Source organism: Fusarium keratoplasticum, chromosome 3 (assembly GCF_025433545.1).
Source record: "Fusarium keratoplasticum isolate Fu6.1 chromosome 3, whole genome shotgun sequence".
Classification (NCBI taxonomy): domain Eukaryota; kingdom Fungi; phylum Ascomycota; class Sordariomycetes; order Hypocreales; family Nectriaceae; genus Fusarium; species Fusarium keratoplasticum.
Window position 1 is genome coordinate 367,950 of NC_070531.1, and position 18,881 is coordinate 386,830.

Sequence of the window (18,881 nt, forward strand, 5' to 3'; positions counted from 1 at the left end):
AGGGGATTGTATGGTGCACCATAACTTTAGTCGCCACAATAGTGCTAGGAGGAATAGTGCAATTGCAGCCACGCGACGAGCATGTCAATAAGCAGTGTCAACCTCCCAAACACATAGCTGTCTTTCTCTCTTCCAGGTAACCAATGAGAATTCAAACTAGGATATCCTCTAGCTCCACATCGTACTTGGCCGGCACCGAGAATTGGCGTGTCTCTGGCTTCCAAATGAGCCAGGATCCTGAAGCGGCAATCTTGCACCCCAGAGTCAAGATGCGGTCCTTTCGCTCCTCCACCATCGACCCCAGCTCAAAATACTTCTCATCCTCGTCAATTTTATTATTCTTGAACCAATCGCTGGGGAAGTAATCCTCTGAGTAGATCAACCCACGCATGGCAAAGTCCTCGGGTAGAGGCCGCGGCAACTCCCTTTCAGGACGTCGGAAATCGGAGTGCACTTCGTAGCCGGCCTCGCATGATACCAGAAGGGAGTTGAGCATCAAGGCTGTCAGCTTCCATGGGAATGCTCCTTCAAGGTAAGAAATGGCCCCTGGGAATCGTGTCATATGGTTCATGAATACCAGCACGGTGTGCAGGAATGGGAGCGTGTTGGTGTCACCCCATCGTCGCATCACCGTCTCGATAATTCGGACCGCGAAGTCAAGGGCCTGCTTGAACGGCTCATCCGGATTGGCCTCCACGATAGAGCTTCCGTCCATGGCAACGTCGTTATCTTCAGGCTTTTGTGACATAGCCCGCATAAGCACGTTAGACTCGGCACCATAGCCAAGAAGAGAGCAACCCATTGAAATACCGATATAGTATCTGGCACAGTTAGTAAAAGCTCTCCGAAACGGTAATAAAGTATGATACTACTCACCCTGCTTCCAGCCATCTCTTGGTCACGCGTCCAATATAGCTATCCAGCTGCCCAACGAACTCGTCCATCGACTCTGGCAGTCTCTCCTTGGACTTGCCGGAGAACAGAATGCCATGAGTCCTCACAAATGCTGCATCGATTGGCGCCAGGCGGTTCGGGTTCTTGCTCAACACTGGGTCAAATAAGGTCATGATGCTCTCCCGGGCGCTCGGAAAGGGGATCAAGACACAGAGCGACTTTGTATAGTATGAAAGCTGCTGCAAGGCATTGGGCCTGGCAAGAATAGCAAGGTGGTGATAGAGCCGTCCGGTTGTAGGAGACTTGTCAGAAGCCTTGCTGTACCAATGGCGACTCACGCCAGTCCAGGTCTCACGGTCCCGGATACAGTTGTCCTCGATGGCCATTCTGTATCGACCCAAATCTCCCAAGCACTCAATCCAAGTATCCTCAAAGGCAGGCACAGTCTCGTATAGGAGAGCGACAATGCTGTATGCCAGATACAAAAACGAAAGCATGTGCTCCAAAGACGCGGGCAGCCTACATCTCAGGAGTTCGAGAAACGAATGGATGCCGTGGCGCCACATACGGGCAGGCATAGCGTATTTGGATGCCAGTCGTCGCAGTGCAGGGCTAGCGGATGGGTGCTGGCTGGCAAGGAAGAAGTCGTGATGCTCATGCAACAAAGTTCTGTGCAGAGCGATCAGGGCTTGCCACTGGTCGTTGTTGAGTTTAGACTTGGTGTTGGAGGATTGTGCATTGTCGACCTCTATGCATTTTGTTTCAACCATAACAAGGCCGGCGTATATACCTTTGACTTCCGCGACTAATTGATCTTGAGAAATGGGCCTTGTCTCTGGCTGGGGGATCATGACGGATGTATTGTCCTCGTCTGGTCTAGGCTGAGGCGAACTCTGGTGCGCTGCAGTCGTCCCTTGGGTTTGTCTGGATGTATCTTGAGCCTCATTTGAAGGGGTCTTGGAGCGTGGGTCATCATCTGGCGTCCGGAGTCGCCGTTTGGACGTGTTTTGATGAGGCCTCTCTTGGTCAGAGTCGTTGTGAGCTTGACTTCGGTTGTTTGAGGGACTCGCTAGCGCATGAGAGCTTGTGATCGGTGGAGGAGACTGGTGCTTAGCTCCGCGAGTGTCGTCAGACTTGGCGATGTTGTTAGGCACGGAGGTTTCGCCCACATGGCCCTTGCGGTTATCTCGATCCGCATCGGTCTCGATCAACCTACAAGAGAATAGTGAGAAAACGGCAATAGAGACAAGAACGGGGGAATAAAAGGGCATACGCTTGAGCGGACTGGTTGAAGGCATTAACCTTCTTCGCTGACTGGCTTTGTTGATGCTGGGGGTGTGATGCGATGTGCTGTCGCCAGGCCTCGGCATCTTCGAACTCGGCGCTGCATTCAGGGCATTTGAAAATAGTTGACTTCCCTCCTTTACCCTGGGGAAATCGTTCATTAAGGTAGTCTTGCCACTTCCCTGTGATTTTGTCCATGTTCAGGATGAACAAATCGCGCTGCGGTGACGGTCGGGGATAAGGTAGAATGAGTAGCGCAGATGAGGTGGAACAATGGGCCAGTGGAAGGAAACCTGGGCGCTGCAGAGAGCTGGGAGGTGGTTAATGAAGGCCGGCAGCAGGTACGCGCTGCCTTCCTTCTGGGCACCAAACTGGTTCGCACGGTTGCCTTTCAGGTTGAGCCTCACTGCAGCAGCGTCAGTCCGCCTTGTGCTGAGGGAGATCAGGATTGGCTACCAGGCTACGTACAATAGGCAGCAAAAGCATCGAGTTTCCTCATGAGAAGACAGGCGACGACGAACTAGACCAAGTCAAATCGAGGAGCCCCCACCCCCTGGGAATCAGGAACGATGGAGGAGTGGAGCCGGCAGAATTGCACCCCCCCTCCAAGACAGATAGCCCCACCCCTCCACATCCCCTGCCGTTGGGGCGTTGCTGGCTTACACAACCCCTGCGCATAGCACGGCAACAGGAGCTGGAGTACAATCCCCTTCATGTTCAAGGCTAAGAATGGCATCCATAAGAGCGCTCGCGTCGCGGGACCGCGTTGGAAGATACCCCAGCTCATGCCTCACCTGCAATTGCCCATTGTCTATACTTTCACACCATACTTTCAAGCACGCTGTCGGCGACGAGTGTTCTGGAACATCATGGCAACACGTTATCGACTATTCCATTGCCAGTTCAAGGGCACGCTGGATGGCAAGATCCAGTCAGCGCTCAGTGTTGCCTACATAGACCCGAAGAATCATAACATCTTGACTCTCCGCAATCAAGGTGACCTAGAACGTCTCATTTTTCGCTATCTTCGAGGTCATGGGTTTGGTGGCTTCGACCTCAGTGATCAGCAACCACAAACGGCCTGCTTCGATGTGCCAGGATGGCATGAATTCCGAGTGTAAGTTACACGGCCAGTAGTTGGACTGTCCTAATCGCCGAACAGAACCTTGCTGTTTTTCCCTCCCGCCAGGACGACCAGACTGGCTACGAATCATCCTCAATTACGGCCGAGCTCCAAGACGCATCAGGGGAAGCCAAACTATGGAATGGCAAGTGGTCCCTTGGATACGCAACCCACACCAGCGATATATACCCAATGCAAGATCTCATGGGATGGAGTAATGGTTTGTCCGCAAGCTCTTCTGCCAGATCAAACTTGGCTCTATTCGCCTCTCCCAACTCCTGGGGGTCCGACACCCCCAACCGGCGATGTCCCCCGAGACAACGATGAGGTGGAGTCCGTGAGACGAGAAGGCCTTCAACTACTCCAGGAAGGACTGAAGGAAATCCTCGACGATGAAACCAAGCAACAGCAAGGCAAAGCCTGATTCTAGAAAAGCATTGCATTCAATTGTAGAAGACGACTATTAAGTGATGGGAACGCAAGGGGTAGCAGTAGTGAGTAGTGTGCCTATTGAACTAGGAGTAATAGCCAAGTATTCACGAAAGAACAACTCGCCCGGCATCATGTATGTACGTGGCAGAAGCTTCCCACGCAACGAAAATCTTCATTCCGACACACGACGCAGATCTGAGAAAGCGCTGGGATAGCGGCTGTGACAGCAAGCCCTTCGCAGCTCAACAAGCTGTGGCTTTGAGCCGAGAGGAGTCGTCTGGGTGTAGCCCTTCCACTAAGCCTGGGTACAGGGCCGACACAGGTGAAGCTTGCAGTACGCGCACTCAAAGATCATCCAGTGAGGTCCCGAGCGACAGTGCTGGCAAACCCACTGGATCAAGGTGCTATCTGACTTGATCATCCGGAATGAGTGAGCACAAGCGTTGGCCATCTTCCTTGGATCTGGGTCAGAAGAGGCATTAGTACAGGCGTGTTATGGGGGAAGTCAATAGAGTCTCACCGCGAGATGGATATATCGGCGTGTAAATAGGGGAATGTAGAGGTAGCAAGCAAACCAAGCAAGACGAGGTTCGGGGAGGAATCGGCCTCAAATACTCCCGCTGAGGGATCCAAGCACCGAGCATGTGTCAGCCGCTCCCTTGTCTGGGTCCTTTCTTTCACTCCCTGAACCATCCTCTCCCCCCGCCTTTTGCTTCCCCTTTGGAGATTCTGGTGCGCCGACCAAGCCGCCCACCGTCGGCCCTCTAGCACGGGCGACATCCACGTTGCCGGCAGGGATAACTATCGCAGAAAGTTTGACTCTGCTTGGCTTGTTATCGGCGAAAGCGGGCGATGAGCCACACGTCTGCGCGAGACCGCGGCATGCGTATGCAGTCGGCCAAGATCCCCTACCCCTGAGTTTAGCAAGTCGCGAGGGAGTGGAGGCAGACCACCATCTTCGTGTTGGTCCTTTTGTTTCATCAATCACACGCTGACTGAAGTAGTGGAGCCATTACTCTACAGTCTCGGGTCGCTGATCGGGTCGCTGGCATAAATAAGACCTTACATCCTCTCATCATCGTATTTTCACACCAACTGCAACTCCTCTTATTCATTTGGATCAACATGGAGTCCCTTTCTCGACATCAGATTGCTGATGCCTACTTCATCTTCTCACTGTCACTATTTGGGGTCCCTGTCTTTGTCATCGTATACTCGATGCGCGGAGCTCCCTGGTTGAAGAAGCGGCGCTGGTGGTGCCTGATGGCGGCATGGGCAATCCTGGAGATCTCTAGCTTGGCCGTTTTTGCTGTCCAAACCAGAGAGAAGACCAAGATACCGTGGCCCCCTATGAGATCTATGTACGGGGTCTTCGTAACGTCGTCCCTATGGGGGATTTCTATATTGCAAGTAAGTTAGGAGTCTATTCCCTGCGATACACTCGTTCTAAACCAGTGGTTAATTTAGGTCACTGCTGTTATCTACCAACTCGGGTTCCAGACTCGCTTAAATAAATTCGCAGGGTGTACGGCGATTGCTGGGTGTATCGAGGTCTTGATCATCGTCATCTTGATGCTTAAGATTCCTCAAGTCACGACCTACATCGAGATCGTATGCGTTATAACGCCATTTACATCTCAGACTATCACCATTATGATGATGATACATCACGCCTTTCACACCGCGCCAGGGCAGACCACATCTAGGTCTCGGGTCTTGGGTTCTATATGGGTTAGCCTGGCTATGATCGTCATCTCAATAGTCGCGGTTGTGCTTTCAGTCACTGGACTCTACCAGAGTGCTCCTATGATTCACGGCATCCTCTACGCCAGAGAACCAATTACGGCCTTGCTATCTGCAAAGAAGGCGAAGCCAAGTCTCCCACCCCCCGAATCCACATCCAGAGATTCCGCTGGCTCTTGATGCTCTGCCGAACTCGACATCGTCTCTCAATCATGGCATATCTCGGCCAGCGTCCTCTCACACACGCCCTACACCTCATTACTCTCCGTGTTAAAGCCACGATCCCCCTGCCGACGCTGCCAGCTCAAGTACTCCAAGCCTATAGGATAGGCTCTCCTTAAACATCGTCGGCTGAGGGAAACTGCGCCACTGGAACTAAGCGGGCCCGGCATCTGTGGTCCGCTTCACGGCCTTGCACTGGAGAGCTGCAGTGCTACTCGGTATCAAGATGCTGCAAGCCCTGGTCACGGTGGCAGAGACAGTAACGAGAGGCGTGGGGGCAAGCTTCTGTTGTTGGTCCGTCTGGCCACTCATGCCTCAGATCTAAGCCATGATACCATGGCCTGAAGGGTGGTGGGATGGGAGACTCGGGTATAAAGGCCATGCCCTCCTCCGAGTTGAAGGCGACGCTTTTTTCTCCTCTTTCCCATCATCTTCTTGCCTTGCCTCTGCGTCTCGTCAGTTTTCCCTCAACAGCTCTTGCCACAATGCCTCCCACCAGCCACCAGCCAGAGAAAGGTCATGCTGGGTCTGAGCCCCATTCTTTCGAGCCTCTCGACAGCCGTTCTGGCCTTCCTCCCGTTCTCGATGCTATCCTCCAGGTTGGAGACGAAGGCGAGCAACTCGACCGAAGCTTGAGGTCGGCCCTGAGCCAGCGGTCTGCCCGAGAACAACACCGGATACGATCCTTCGCTCACAGCCTCTGCCATCATTTCGACAGCCTGTGCGGGAACGCTCTGAGCCCGGTGATCCAAGAAGTCGACGTCGAATATAGACAGAGTCATGAACAACCTGACGGCAGCGATGTCAGAGTCCGAGGTGGTGTTGCGTTTGGATCTGCCACGAGGCCTCCGAGCTCTATTCAGCCAGCACACATTGCCGAGAATGAGGATAACAGCATCGTGCTCAATAGATGCAACAGGCTGTCGAGCAGCGACACACACCCACGCGCAGTCCACAAGCAGTCCTCCTTTCAGCCAACCGACGGTGGAAGTTCGCTGCCAATCCACGTTGAAAAGGTGGATGAGGGAGACACATTGACTTCCGAACCTTTCTGTACCGCGATTTTCATGCCCATCAACGTGGCGCCCAGAATCGAAACCATGCCTCCTGAAACGACACCCTCCCCGACCAACCCCGCAAGAGAAACGTCCCAAAGGCTGATAAACTATATCGAGCGGGGCTGCCTTTGCCTTTTGGATCAGCCCATGGATGACTTCATCCATGGCAGTCACGAGCAGGTCCGGCTTTCCAGTTTTCCAGGGAACCCGCGAGCAACCTACAGGGCTTTGTTCGACTCTCTCAGAAGCAAGGCAGAGGGTAGGGCCCAGTGGTCGCACGGTTCGGCGTGGGTTTCCCTGCTAGAGTCAAGTGACGGAGAGCGAAAGAAAGCGGCCATCTTCTATGCGCTGACGGCCATCGCCTTCGTTAGATGGTACGCATCTCAAGAGCACCTCATCGGCAGTTCGGTGGCACCCGAGGAAGCCGCCCAAGGAGTGTTGGCGAGGGCTCTTGGTCCCAAGCCCAAAGATGACGAGAACAGCAAGGAGGGATGGGAACGACGCCGAAAGAGGCTCGACAAGCACCTGACCCGTGGACGGAAGTGGTCGCGGCTGGTGAAGGACCTCGGCTTCGGTATCCTGCTCAAGGATGCGTGGTATGCTCGCCCTTGGATTGTTAAAATAGAGGCTGATTGACTAACCCGCGACAGGCAACTCGCCAACTCCCCAGAGGTGACATTGGAAACGCTGGTCAGAGGGCTGCTAGGCAGCCCGGAGAAGATGGCCGTCTTGCGGCTCCTGGAGGCCCAGGTGGCATTGCTCTTGGAGACAGGCAGGACGAGCCCAGACAAGTTCCGCCATGACGTAAGGAGCGCAAGCCTGTCGTCCCCAAGCCCAGCGCTGTCTGCCGCATGTGTCGAGCTTGGCACCTTGTCTGAGCAGATCCGAGACTCCATCACTGGCAACATGCTCCTTGTCGAGGGCACTGACTTCCTTTTCGGCGTGGACTCGCTCCGAAGGCTGAGTGGGAGGACGTGGCTTAATGATGAGGTCATACTCGCTTGCCTACACCTATCTGATAAACTTGCGTTTGTCCGCGTCGGCTTCTCTGTTTCAATCCATCAGCAGATGCAGGCCCACAGCTTGATGCAGCGCCCGTTCGAGAGGGTTGTGGAGCAGATGGCGAAATGGCATCGCCAGGTGGAGGCAGGAACCCGCCTGGTCTGCTTCTTTCCTCTCTTCCAGAGCCAGAGCCACTTTAGCCTCCTCGAAATCAACGAGAGGGAAGAGTCTATCTTCCACTATGACTCGATGGGCGAAACAGAAGACAGTGATATCAAGGTTCGCAGAGTGAGTGACCTGCCAAGGAGGAGCATGATACTCATTGTTTGATAGGAGATATGTGAGAAAGAGCTCCCTCGTCTTCGATACATCGAGAAGGTGGGTGCCCTGCATGTCAGTATTTTGGAAATTTAACTGGGCTAACACCGAGCAAACAGAGAGCATTACGCCAAGGCGACGGCCATAGTTGTGGTCCGCTTGTCATTCGGCATGCCCAGTATCGGATGCTAGGCCGACCTGTCATCTCCAAAGGTAACGATGCATATGATGCAAGGGAATTGAGGGCTGAGGCAGTGTGGCTCTTAAGCTCGGCATGGAAGAGCGGCAGGTTGGTTGCGGCACCAAGGCGGAAACGGAAAGCCAGGGTGGGAGAGCAGGATAGCCAGGGGAGAAAGGGCAAGAGGCAGAAGAAGGCCAACGGCAAAGAGTGAGGAGTGTTACGGGGAAGCAATTCAACGGATCCGCATCAAGCGATGTATATTCTATGGCAAACCTGTCAAGAGTTAGAAGCGCGCAGGAAGCGGCGACTTGGGAGGGGGCATGGAGCTGGCGATCAGGCCGAAGATGGTTCCGGGGATGGCTGGGATATGTGACAGGAAGCTACTTCAATAAGTACACGAGATTCTAGTTCGATACGAACGGGTGCATCTAAGGTCGCGGCCTCATCACAGCTAGCTTTCACTTGTAAGCCTTGAATTGCATTACTATGTCAAGACGATATAAGGGATCGCAAACATAAATGGAGCTCGCCAGCCGAACCAACTATATCTCCCCCTGGGGCATTGAACCAATGGGCTCTTCTATCAATCGTTGATGGACCTCGCTTCGCACCCGTCGACTTGACATGTTTTGATACCGCCGCCGGTACACCACCTGTTCATGCGATATTGGCTCCAAGACTATGAACGGGCCGGGATCTGCGTCTAGACGAGAGCGGTCGACTTCAACCCGACGGCGGAAACGTCCTGCCTCATCAAAAAATCCATATACCTGTCCGTTGGAGCCTCTTGCGTGTCCTATCCGAACATTCTGGCTCCTTATCGACACTGGTACCATCGTACGGCATGGGCCTTTAGCTCCGCTGGCCGATTTTATTCCTCGGCAAGGATCCTTGTGGTGGAGCCGGCTGGGTCTTTTCTCCTTGGGCTTGTGGATTCTACCGGTGGTTGTGGTAATGTCTGGTGTTAAATTCTTATCCGTCCTGCGGTCTGGCTGCAGCGGAGATGTCCCGAGGTAGATAACATCGTCTCTGGACTGTTCTGCAGCACACGATTCTTTTGGTAGACATGTCGGGGTCTGAGAGTAGGTTGTGCGGGCCAGAATGCCGATAGCTCCTTGTTTCGAGGGCTGGGGGCAAGTGTCATGGCTCATTTTCTTATGATGCTCAAGCCAGCGGCTGTCAGTGCGGTGCCGAGTTCTCAGTCGTTATCCCCAGAGAAATGGGGTTTGCTACGATTGACGGGAAGTGTCGAACTGTGGGGATGGGGGAACAGTGGAGTGGCTGGAGTTGATCACGTGATGAGGCATAGTGCTTGGCCATCCACGACATCACCCTGCAGATATCTCTGGTCGCATTAGAGAGCAAGGTAAATGATGTTACAATCCATTCATTCCATATCATAATTATAACCTCCTATTGGAGGCAGTGGTAGGTTGTTGCGGGCACAGCAGGACGTGGAAGCATTGGACACCGACGACGCAGAGTAACCAAAGCGCATGGGGTCACCTGACCTGCGGAGTGTGCAACGGCTCGGTTGGGTGGGGGAACTGAGCCGTGGTGCACCCTAGAGTACTTAAGAATCCTCATGATCCACCTTCCATTTCCTATGGCTTTTTATCACCGCTCAGCATGTCATCGAGCAGCACCATCTCGACAACGATCTCCACGGATCCGACCTCTAAATCCTTGGGACACCAAGAGGACGATGTCATTCCGTCTAAGAGCCAAATTTACCGGACATTCGCACGCAGCAAGCAAGTATGGCAAAACTTGCACAAAAGGGCCACTTGCTCAAGAACCCTCCTCTTGACACGATTCCATGTACCGTCTCAATATGCTTGTGTAGATGCATTTTGTGGTCTCAAGATATATTGCACAGGTGACAATGCAACTGCTCGTGAGCCTGAAAATTGGTGAGATGGTTTCGTTTGAAATGCGTGGTTAAATCGCCGGGGGGAATAGAAGGGTTTGATCAGAATCCATGTGGCTGCGAGTACAGGCGGTCCATCGGCGGCGAGGCAGGTAGGGGAGCAGTGGTAGCACGACGCCACCAGCTGGCCCGCTCGCTAAGGCAATGCCACCCGAGCCCATGAAGATAATCGTGCCGAACTAGTTCCCGAGCTCCGCAAGCTGGATCGCGGGATGCGTCGGGCCGTGTTAGGTTCACTTGTGGGGAAGTGCGAGGTTAGGTCTCGTCGTCGTGCGACCACGGATTTCGGCCGGATGGCATCGCGGGGAAACCTGGTTCGACGCGTACCGCCTTGGGCTGGAACGTCCTACACCGTGCGGCTGGCCTCGTGTGTCTACAATCCGGTACTTTGATCCTCTGTCACCGGTCTTGTGCCTTGCCGCACACATTCAGCCTTACTTGACGCGATGAACGTGGCCACTGTTATGATAAGTCATCGTTCGCGTCTCGGCTTCCTTTGTCACACCACTACTCGCGGACACACCGAAGAGTTGGCGCCCAGTTTGGCCTTCGTGCTTCATCCACTTGTCCTCCATCTGAGAGGCAGTGACCTTGGCTCAGACTCCTGCGCCAATCATTTGCTCTAGAACGCTCAGCGCTGCCGCAACCTGCTGCATGTAAACGCCGTGGACCATACCGCCTCATCTTTGCGCATCTCTGGAGAGCCTAATCTAGTGCTCACCCACCAGAGACTTAAGAGCGTCTGAACTCCAATATGTTCCTCCTCTTGCTTACTGCAATATTTTTGCAGGCTTGTGTATCTTCACCCCGGCATCCATCCTTTGTTGCGATCGCTTATGAATACGACGTCAAATCTTTCTCTCTGTGCGACATCGAACGCCGGCCATGTCAGACCCTCAGAAGTACACGGTCGGCTGGGTCTGCGCTATTGCAACCGAGTACCTTGCTGCGCAACTCGTTCTCGACGAAGAGCACGAAGGACCTGAATCTGTATCCATTAACGATAGCAATAACTACACGCTGGGCAAAATCGGGAAACACTATGTCGTCATTGCTGTCCTTCCCCATGGCGAATACGGCATATCATCTGCTGCCGGCGTCGCGCATGATATGCTCCACAGCTTTCCCAACATCAGAATCAGCCTAATGGTCGGAATCGGCGGCGGTGCACCGAGCTCTAAGCATGACATTCGCCTCGGGGACGTTGTGGTCAGCGCCTCTAGCAACGGCACCGCCGCGGTGTTCCAATACGGCTTTGGAAAGGCCGTGCAGGGTCAGGAATTCCAGGAGACAGGATCCTTGAATCAGCCGCCGACAGTTCTGCGAACAGCCGTGAACGGACTCTTGACGCAGTACAGGCGCAAAGGACACCAGCTTGATGGATCTATCGCCGATATTTTGACGAAGAATCCGAGACTCAAGAAAGAGTTTCAACGGCCCGAGTCGAGCACCGATCGACTATATCAGCCTGGGAAGGTTCACCCGCGGGGTGATCGGTCCAGCTGCGCGACAGCCTGTGGCAGCGACCCATCGACTTTGGTAGTGCGACCAGATCGTACTGAATACGAAGACAATCCCGTCATCCACCACGGCCCGATCGCTTCCTCGAATAGGTTGATGAAGGATGCCTTGTCTCGGGATGCGCTTGCAGCGAAGAAGGGCGTTCTATGCTTCGAGATGGAAGCGGCCGGGTTGGTGAACCACTTTCCCTGTCTAGTCATCCGAGGCATTTGCGACTATTCCGACTCGCACAAAAACAAAGAGTGGCAGGGCTTTGCGGCAATGATGGCGGCGGCGTATGCGAGGGATCTTCTGCGTCAGATTCCGCCCAACAAGATCGAGGCCGAGAGACCTATTGGCGAAGTCCTCAACTCCAGTAAGTTTTGCATTCCAATCCATATATTTTCTTCTAACTCTGAACAGTCCAGCGAAGATTAGACTGTGTGCTTTCGACAGCAAATGAAACCAGGGATGCGATGGTCACGATGACATCTGACAGTCACCTCCGCAATGTCGAGCGCTGGTTGTCCCCGCCAGACTATTCAATCAACGCCAAACTGGCGAGAAAACGCCGTCACGCCGGCACTGGAACCTGGCTTCTTGACAGTCCCGCCTTCCAGGAGTGGAAGCTCGGGGCACGACGACATCTGTGGCTCTACGGCCTGGCAGGATGTGGCAAGACTGTTCTGAGTACGACAATTCTTGACAATCTTCCGCAAACAGACACCCGCACCACGCTTGCATTCTTCTTTGACTTCGGCGACCCCAGAAAGCAGAACCTAGAGAGCCTTCTACGCTCGCTGGCGTTTCAACTCTACCGTTCTGGGGGCAAAGCGGCGAACGAACTTGACAGTCTTTTCACTTACCACGAAAATGGACAGAGGCAACCCGATACGAGTGCCTTGTCAGCCTGTGTTGACACAATGATTCAAATCACTGGAAAGGTTGCCGTCATCCTCGATGCTTTGGATGAGTGTACAACGAGAGAAGAACTTCTGCCATGGATGCGAGGCTTTGCCTCTGGCAACGCCCAGCTTATTGTGACTGGCCGGCCAGAAGCAGACTTCCAACGCGAGATCCCTCGCTTTTTCGATGAGCGCAACTGTGTCTTACTGGACAAGAGGGCTGTCAACGCCGACATACGTTCCTACGTCATGGCAACGCTTGAGCAGAACCTCAATTTTGTTGACAAGAAGTTATCTCAGGATCTCCTAGGGAAGATTCGCGACAAAGTCGGAGACGGAGCCGACGGCATGTGAGCTTTTGCCCAGGTCATCCATACTACCAAATAACTGTCTGACATTCGTCGCAGGTTTAGATGGGCAGCTTGCCAATTGGACAGTCTTGCCGAATGTCTAAGTCCCAACGCCATCGAGTCAGCTCTCGAGTCTTTGCCTCGTGATCTGAATGAGACTTACTACCGCATGCTCCAGAACATACCCCCGACATATAAGAGCGGCGCGATTCGTCTCCTACAGTTTCTCGTCTACGCCAAGAGGCCCCTGAAGCTGTCAGAGGCTGTAGAGGTGATAGCCACGCAGATAGATCGAGAGCCTCGACGCTTTCATGTCGGGAACAGACTATTTAGTGGGGCCGACGTTCTGCGATACTGCCCCAGCTTGGTATTAATCGCTGATGTCACAAGATATGGCGAGACTCTGCAGGAGCTCCACCTTGCCCATTTCTCAGTTAAAGAGTATCTTCTCAAGGAAGACCAATTTGACCTGGGAAGTGCCAGCATTGCCATCACCAGGACCTGCTTGACTTATCTTACGGACATCAAGAGTAGCCACAGCAGAATCAAGCATGATTTCCCAATGGCACGGTTTGCAGCAGAGTCCTGGATGGATTATGCTGTTTCGGCAGAGACTTCAGAAGATATTGTTAGAAGAACAGTCAGCTTTTTACAAGACAAGACGACATTTCAGCGGTGGGGTCGATTGTATCAGGCCGACATTGCATGGAATGATAACCCGGGACCACCTCGAGCATCTGGTCTATATTATGCTTGTCTTGGTGGACTCGCAGGGGCTGCGAGAGACCTGATGGGCGAGGGAGCGGATGTCAACGCGAAGGGCGGCCTCTACGGCAACGCTCTCCAGGCTGCCTCAGACGGAGGCCACCTCGAGATTGTACAACTGCTGCTAGACAAGGAAGCGGATGTCAACGCGCAGGGCGGCGACTATGGCAACGCTCTCCAGGCTGCCTCATCTGGAGGCCACCTCAAGGTTGTGCAACTACTGCTAGACAAGGGAGCGGATGTCAACACGCAGGGCGGCGACTACGGCAACGCTCTCCAGGCTGCCTCATTTAGAGGCCACCTCGAGGTTGTACGGTTGCTGCTAGATAAAGGAGCGGATGTCAACACGCAGGGCGGCCTCTACGGCAACGCTCTCCAGGCTACGTCATTAGAAGGCTATCTCGAGGTTGTGCAGCTACTACTAGACAAGGGAGCAGATGTCAACGCGCAGGGCGGCGACTACGGCAACGCTCTCCAGGCTGCCTCATCTGGAGGCCACCTCGAGGTTGTGCAACTACTGCTAGACAAGGGAGCAGATATCAACGCGCAGGGCGGCAAGTATAGCAACGCTCTCCAGGCTGCCTCATCGAGAGGCCACCTCGAGGTTGTGCAACTACTGCTAGACAAGGGAGCAGATATCAACGCGCAGGGCGGCCTCTACGGCAACGCTCTCCAGGCTGCCTCATTAGAAGGCCACCTCGAGATTATACAACTGCTGCTAGACAAGGAAGCGGATATCAACGCGCAGGGCGGCAAGTATGGCAACGCTCTCCAGGCTGCGTCATTAGAAGGCCATCTCGAGGTTGTACAACTGCTGCTAGACAAGGGAGCGAATGTCAACACGCAGGGCGGCCTCTACGGCAACGCTCTCCAGGCTGCGTCATTAGAAGGCTATCTCGAGGTTATACAACTGCTGCTAGACAAGGGAGCAGATATCAACGCGCAGGGCGGCCTCTACGGCAACGCTCTCCAGACTGCCTCATTTAGAGGCCACCTCGAGGTTATACGGCTGCTGCTAGACAAGGGAGCGGATATCAACGCGCAGGGCGGCCAGTATGGCAACGCTCTCCAGGCTGCGTCATCTGGAGGCCACCTCGAGGTTATACGGCTGCTGCTAGACAAGGGAGCGGATATCAACGCGCAGGGCGGCCAGTATGGCAACGCTCTCCAGGCTGCGTCATCTGGAGGCCACCTCGAGGTTATACGGCTGCTGCTAGACAAGGGAGCAGATATCAACGCGCAGGGCGGCCTCTACGGCAACGCTCTCCAGGCTGCGTCATTAGAAGGCTATCTCGAGGTTGTACAACTGCTGCTAGACAAGGGAGCAGATATCAACGCGCAGGGCGGCCTCTACGGCAACGCTCTCCAGGCTGCCTCATCTGGAGGCCACCTCGAGATTGTACAACTACTGCTAGACAAGGAAGCGGATGTCAACGCGCAGGGCGGCGACTATGGCAACGCTCTCCAGGCTGCCTCATCTGGAGGCCACCTCAAGGTTGTGCAACTACTGCTAGACAAGGGAGCGGATGTCAACACGCAGGGCGGCGACTATGGCAACGCTCTCCAGGCTGCCTCATCGAGAGGCCACCTCGAGGTTGTGCAACTGCTGCTGGATGAAGGAGCGGATGTCAACGCGCAGGGCGGCCTCTACGGCAACGCTCTCCAGGCTGCCTCATCGAGAGGCCACCTCGAGGTTGTGCAACTGCTGCTGGATGAAGGAGCGGATGTCAACGCGCAGGGCGGCCTCTACGGCAACGCTCTCCAGGCTGCCTCATCTGGAAGCCACCTCGAGGTTGTGCAACTGCTGCTGGATGAAGGAGCGGATGTCAACGCGCAGGGCGGCTACTATGGCAACGCTCTCCAGGCTGCCTCATCTGGAGGCCATCTCGAAGTTGTGCAACTGCTCAACCAAAGGAGCGCCAATAGAACGTCCCGAAAGCGATCCGGCTCGGCAAGCCCAAGGCACCTGGCGAAGCAGCCTAGGCTCTTGGACCCTACCAATGTTGATTGAAACCCTTGACAGGCCTAGGGCCAGATCTCCAGCGAACGCACCGCTGTTGTCATAGTCCCTCGCTCAATCACTTACTCTGTCAACTTTCTGTTTTCATTGTCTCTTCTCACACCCTCAGATAGATCAGAGTAACCCAACGTCTGGCTTGTTGTCATTTATGAGCATTTTCTCAGTTCTCGGATATGATCGAGTAGTGGCCCCTCAACGTCGAGGTAGTTATTAGATGTATTTAAACAGCCACCTCCCTTGAGCAACCACTCACAGGACACTTGACTTCTAGTTATGTATAAAGTAGCAGAGTGGCGCCAATCTAATATATTCACAAATCTGGGTTCAAACATAGGCATAGCGATGAACATTTTACATGAGCTCGTGGCATTTATAATCCCAAATCAATAATCCTCGTCTCTCCCAGTTACCCAGAACTCTTCACTGGCATGGCAGGAACCGCCTGTGGTGCTCCGATCCCAATCTGCCAGCTCATCCTTGTCCCAGAAATCTGTGCCGCCATGGTAGTCACCGCTTGTGATGCCACAACTCCCCTCTCCCCGCTCGTCCTTCACAATAGCCTCCAGACATAGCTGTTTCGTCCTGATCTGCTGATACTGGTTCAGCTCCTCTGTTTTCCTCTTCCTAGGCTTTTGGTTGGTCACGCCAACAACGATGGCTCCTGGTACTGTGCCGCCATCGTGTATGTCCCGGACGTGGAGTATCCACTGGTCCAAACTTGTGATGAGATCGCCAGTGCCCAACCGCCGGCATTCTGGGCAGGGGAAGCTCGTTTCAAAATAGCCAAGCTGAACATGAGATCGGTTGAGATGCAAGCTAAACCCTCCAGCTGAAAAGGTCTTGTCGCAAAGTAAGCAGTGGGCTGGTTTTACAGGGTTGGGTGCATGGAGTTTGCCATGGCATTGCTCAACGTGGTTGCTCCAGGCAGAGAGGCCGGCTGCAACCAGCTGTTTCCGTCCTGAGAACTCGCACTCGCGACAATAGAAAGGTTTCTGAAAGACTTCGCTGTGATCCAAGGTAACATGTCTGGTCAGGCCGTTCTTTCGTGCGAAACCCTTGTCACAGATTAAACACCTAGGTGTCGTTGAATCTGCTTTTGGTTTGGTTGCTTCCGCGTCGCTAAGATCTTGTGAAGGATCCCGATCTGGAACCTGCCTTAAATACCTGACAAGCTCGTCGGCAAATCTCTTCGTTGAGTCTTCTGCGAGAAAAAGAGGCGACAAGTCCTCTGCCATTCTGCTGCTGAGTTCGTTTTGCTTTGGACCAGGTCTTCTTGGTCTGCGTTCCTGCAGGTGGGTTGTAGACTGTCCTTCGCTTCTCAAGCGGTCGGCAGTCTCAAAGTATTCGTCGCGCCGTTGCTTTATGAGCTCCTTCTCCAGCACCTTCTTGACATACTGGATCCTCGATTGGATCCTCTTCGCCTCTTTGCTGCTGCGGTTGGGAAGGCTGTTCAGTTCTTTGCGCCATTGGGTGATGTCGTTCCGCGACTCGAATCCTTTCCAGTCTTCCTCGGAAATGTAGATAGGCGCATAGCAGTCCCGCTTCGTGAACGACTGATGCAGTTTGGCAATTACCTCGTCGCAGCCTCCAGTCAATTCTTTGTAGGCTACCGTCATTAGACTGTGCCTCTGATCAACTGGATTGTAGCTCTTCCGAAAGACCTCTTCCGTGTTACCCATGATGTAACTTCGAAGAGCCGGCTCAAGTGCTCCTTGTAACAGTTAGAATCATGCCAACCTGCGGAAGAATCATGCTCACCATTGAGGCGACCACCAGCCCCCACTCGTATCGAGTAAGGCCTCAGCCCCTCCCGGAGTCCGGCCACCTCGAGAACTCGGTGCCATATTCTCCAGTACAGTTTATAGTCCAGCGGAAAGACGGGTTGATCTACGATGTCATCTTTCCACTTGAGTGGCACATAGTCAATGTGGTCCTCAAGCAGGTTCTTGGGGTATAACACCTCTTCACAAGATGTGAACTTTGTTGCGAAAGCGCCATTGTAGATGGCCATTGCGACGATGTGAGAGAGAAGGCAAATAGACTTGACCGGGACCCGGGTGATGCCGAAGGTCAAACTGCAGAGATTAGCACGGCATACCGCTACCGCGAGTCGACACGAAGTACCTTGCGCTCTGGTCCCTTTCAATCTCATCCTCGTGCCGCTTCACATGTCGAACATGAACGCTTGCAACGGGCCGGACTTTCGTCGGATCGGCAGGGTCTCTCAGCCAGCCAACCTCGATGTCCTTGTACTTCACACGCCTCAAGCTCTCGTACCGCCAGCCGCCAATACCGCCGAGGATGACATTCCCTGAGAACGAGACTCGCTGGGAAGGTTTGCAGAGGATGTCGGACGCCCTCTCCCAAGCGGTTTGGAGGACGAGCAGCAGATCCTCTTCCGTCGTCTCCTTTTTCACGAATTGCTGGCGCCGGGTCAGGCCGAGCCTGTCAGCTAGCCCGGGAATCAACTTGAATCTCAGTTAACCGAATGTCTGAGATCAACAGCAACCGCACCGGGTGAGTCTCACCTTTCCAACCAGTCCAGCAGGGCCAGACTCGACGCCGCCACGGGTCGAGTAGCGCAGTGTGAAGTGCTGCGCGTTTGCATTTGGTTGATAACGGAACTGCTTCAACACGTCATCATTCGCGACGCGAACCAGCGCAGACCACACATCCTGCAGCGTCGCCGCACTATTCACGTCTCTCTTGGTCTTGTACTCGTCAGGGCCCAAGCAGGGCACAGATGTTTCGGAGTTCAGGATATACATCTCGAGGAAACTCTCGAATATATTGACGGCGTCGTGCGAGCCGGCACATAGCTGCAGCCACGTCTCATCACTGTCGAGCTTGCCAGCTTCGACAAACCTGAGGGTGTTGATCAGCCAAAGGCTCCGAGCTGGCTCGGTCGGGACAAACTCACTGAGTCCACTCCTTCCAGACTCTGTTCTGGAGCGCCAGGGTCTTCTTGTGCAAGCCCGCGCCTTTCTCCAGCGCCGGCTTGCTGCGGTTTCTCTCCAAGATCGCCTGGACGGCCTTGCTGGAGTCTGCCCGGATCCGGGGTGCACCCCGTTTCCGAGGCTTCTGAGCTGGTAAGTCCGTCGGCTGGGCCATGACTTGAGACTGGGGATCAACTGTGGGCGGCTGTTGCTATCGT

The 18,881-nt window shown here is 54.1% G+C and overlaps 4 protein-coding genes across 4 annotated transcripts; 2 read left to right on the top strand and 2 right to left on the bottom strand.

The window, feature by feature from the left end:
- Positions 1 to 151: 151 nt before the first annotated feature.
- Positions 152 to 2,376, bottom strand: NCS57_00348800 (EST1-DNA-bind domain-containing protein; the record flags this gene model as incomplete). Its single annotated transcript, XM_053053481.1, has 3 exons — positions 152 to 821; positions 877 to 2,106; positions 2,168 to 2,376. The coding sequence occupies 3 exons, from the start codon at positions 2,374 to 2,376 to the stop codon at positions 152 to 154; spliced, it is 2,109 nt and encodes a 702-aa protein (XP_052915641.1).
- A 3,807-nt stretch (positions 2,377 to 6,183) lies between these two features.
- NCS57_00348900 (uncharacterized protein) lies at positions 6,184 to 8,172 on the top strand (the record flags this gene model as incomplete). Its single annotated transcript, XM_053053482.1, has 3 exons — positions 6,184 to 7,352; positions 7,407 to 8,046; positions 8,092 to 8,172. 3 exons carry the CDS (start codon positions 6,184 to 6,186, stop codon positions 8,170 to 8,172), a joined length of 1,890 nt encoding a protein of 629 aa, XP_052915642.1.
- A 2,900-nt stretch (positions 8,173 to 11,072) lies between these two features.
- Positions 11,073 to 15,718, top strand: NCS57_00349000 (uncharacterized protein; the record flags this gene model as incomplete). The annotated part of the gene is made up of 3 exons (XM_053053483.1): positions 11,073 to 12,063; positions 12,111 to 12,942; positions 13,000 to 15,718. The coding sequence occupies 3 exons, from the start codon at positions 11,073 to 11,075 to the stop codon at positions 15,716 to 15,718; spliced, it is 4,542 nt and encodes a 1,513-aa protein (XP_052915643.1).
- Positions 15,719 to 16,110: 392 nt separating this feature from the next.
- NCS57_00349100 (C2H2-type domain-containing protein) lies at positions 16,111 to 18,838 on the bottom strand (the record flags this gene model as incomplete). Its single annotated transcript, XM_053053484.1, has 6 exons — positions 16,111 to 16,732; positions 16,892 to 17,438; positions 17,486 to 17,802; positions 17,852 to 18,195; positions 18,256 to 18,592; positions 18,648 to 18,838. The coding sequence occupies 6 exons, from the start codon at positions 18,836 to 18,838 to the stop codon at positions 16,111 to 16,113; spliced, it is 2,358 nt and encodes a 785-aa protein (XP_052915644.1).
- Positions 18,839 to 18,881: the final 43 nt, after the last annotated feature.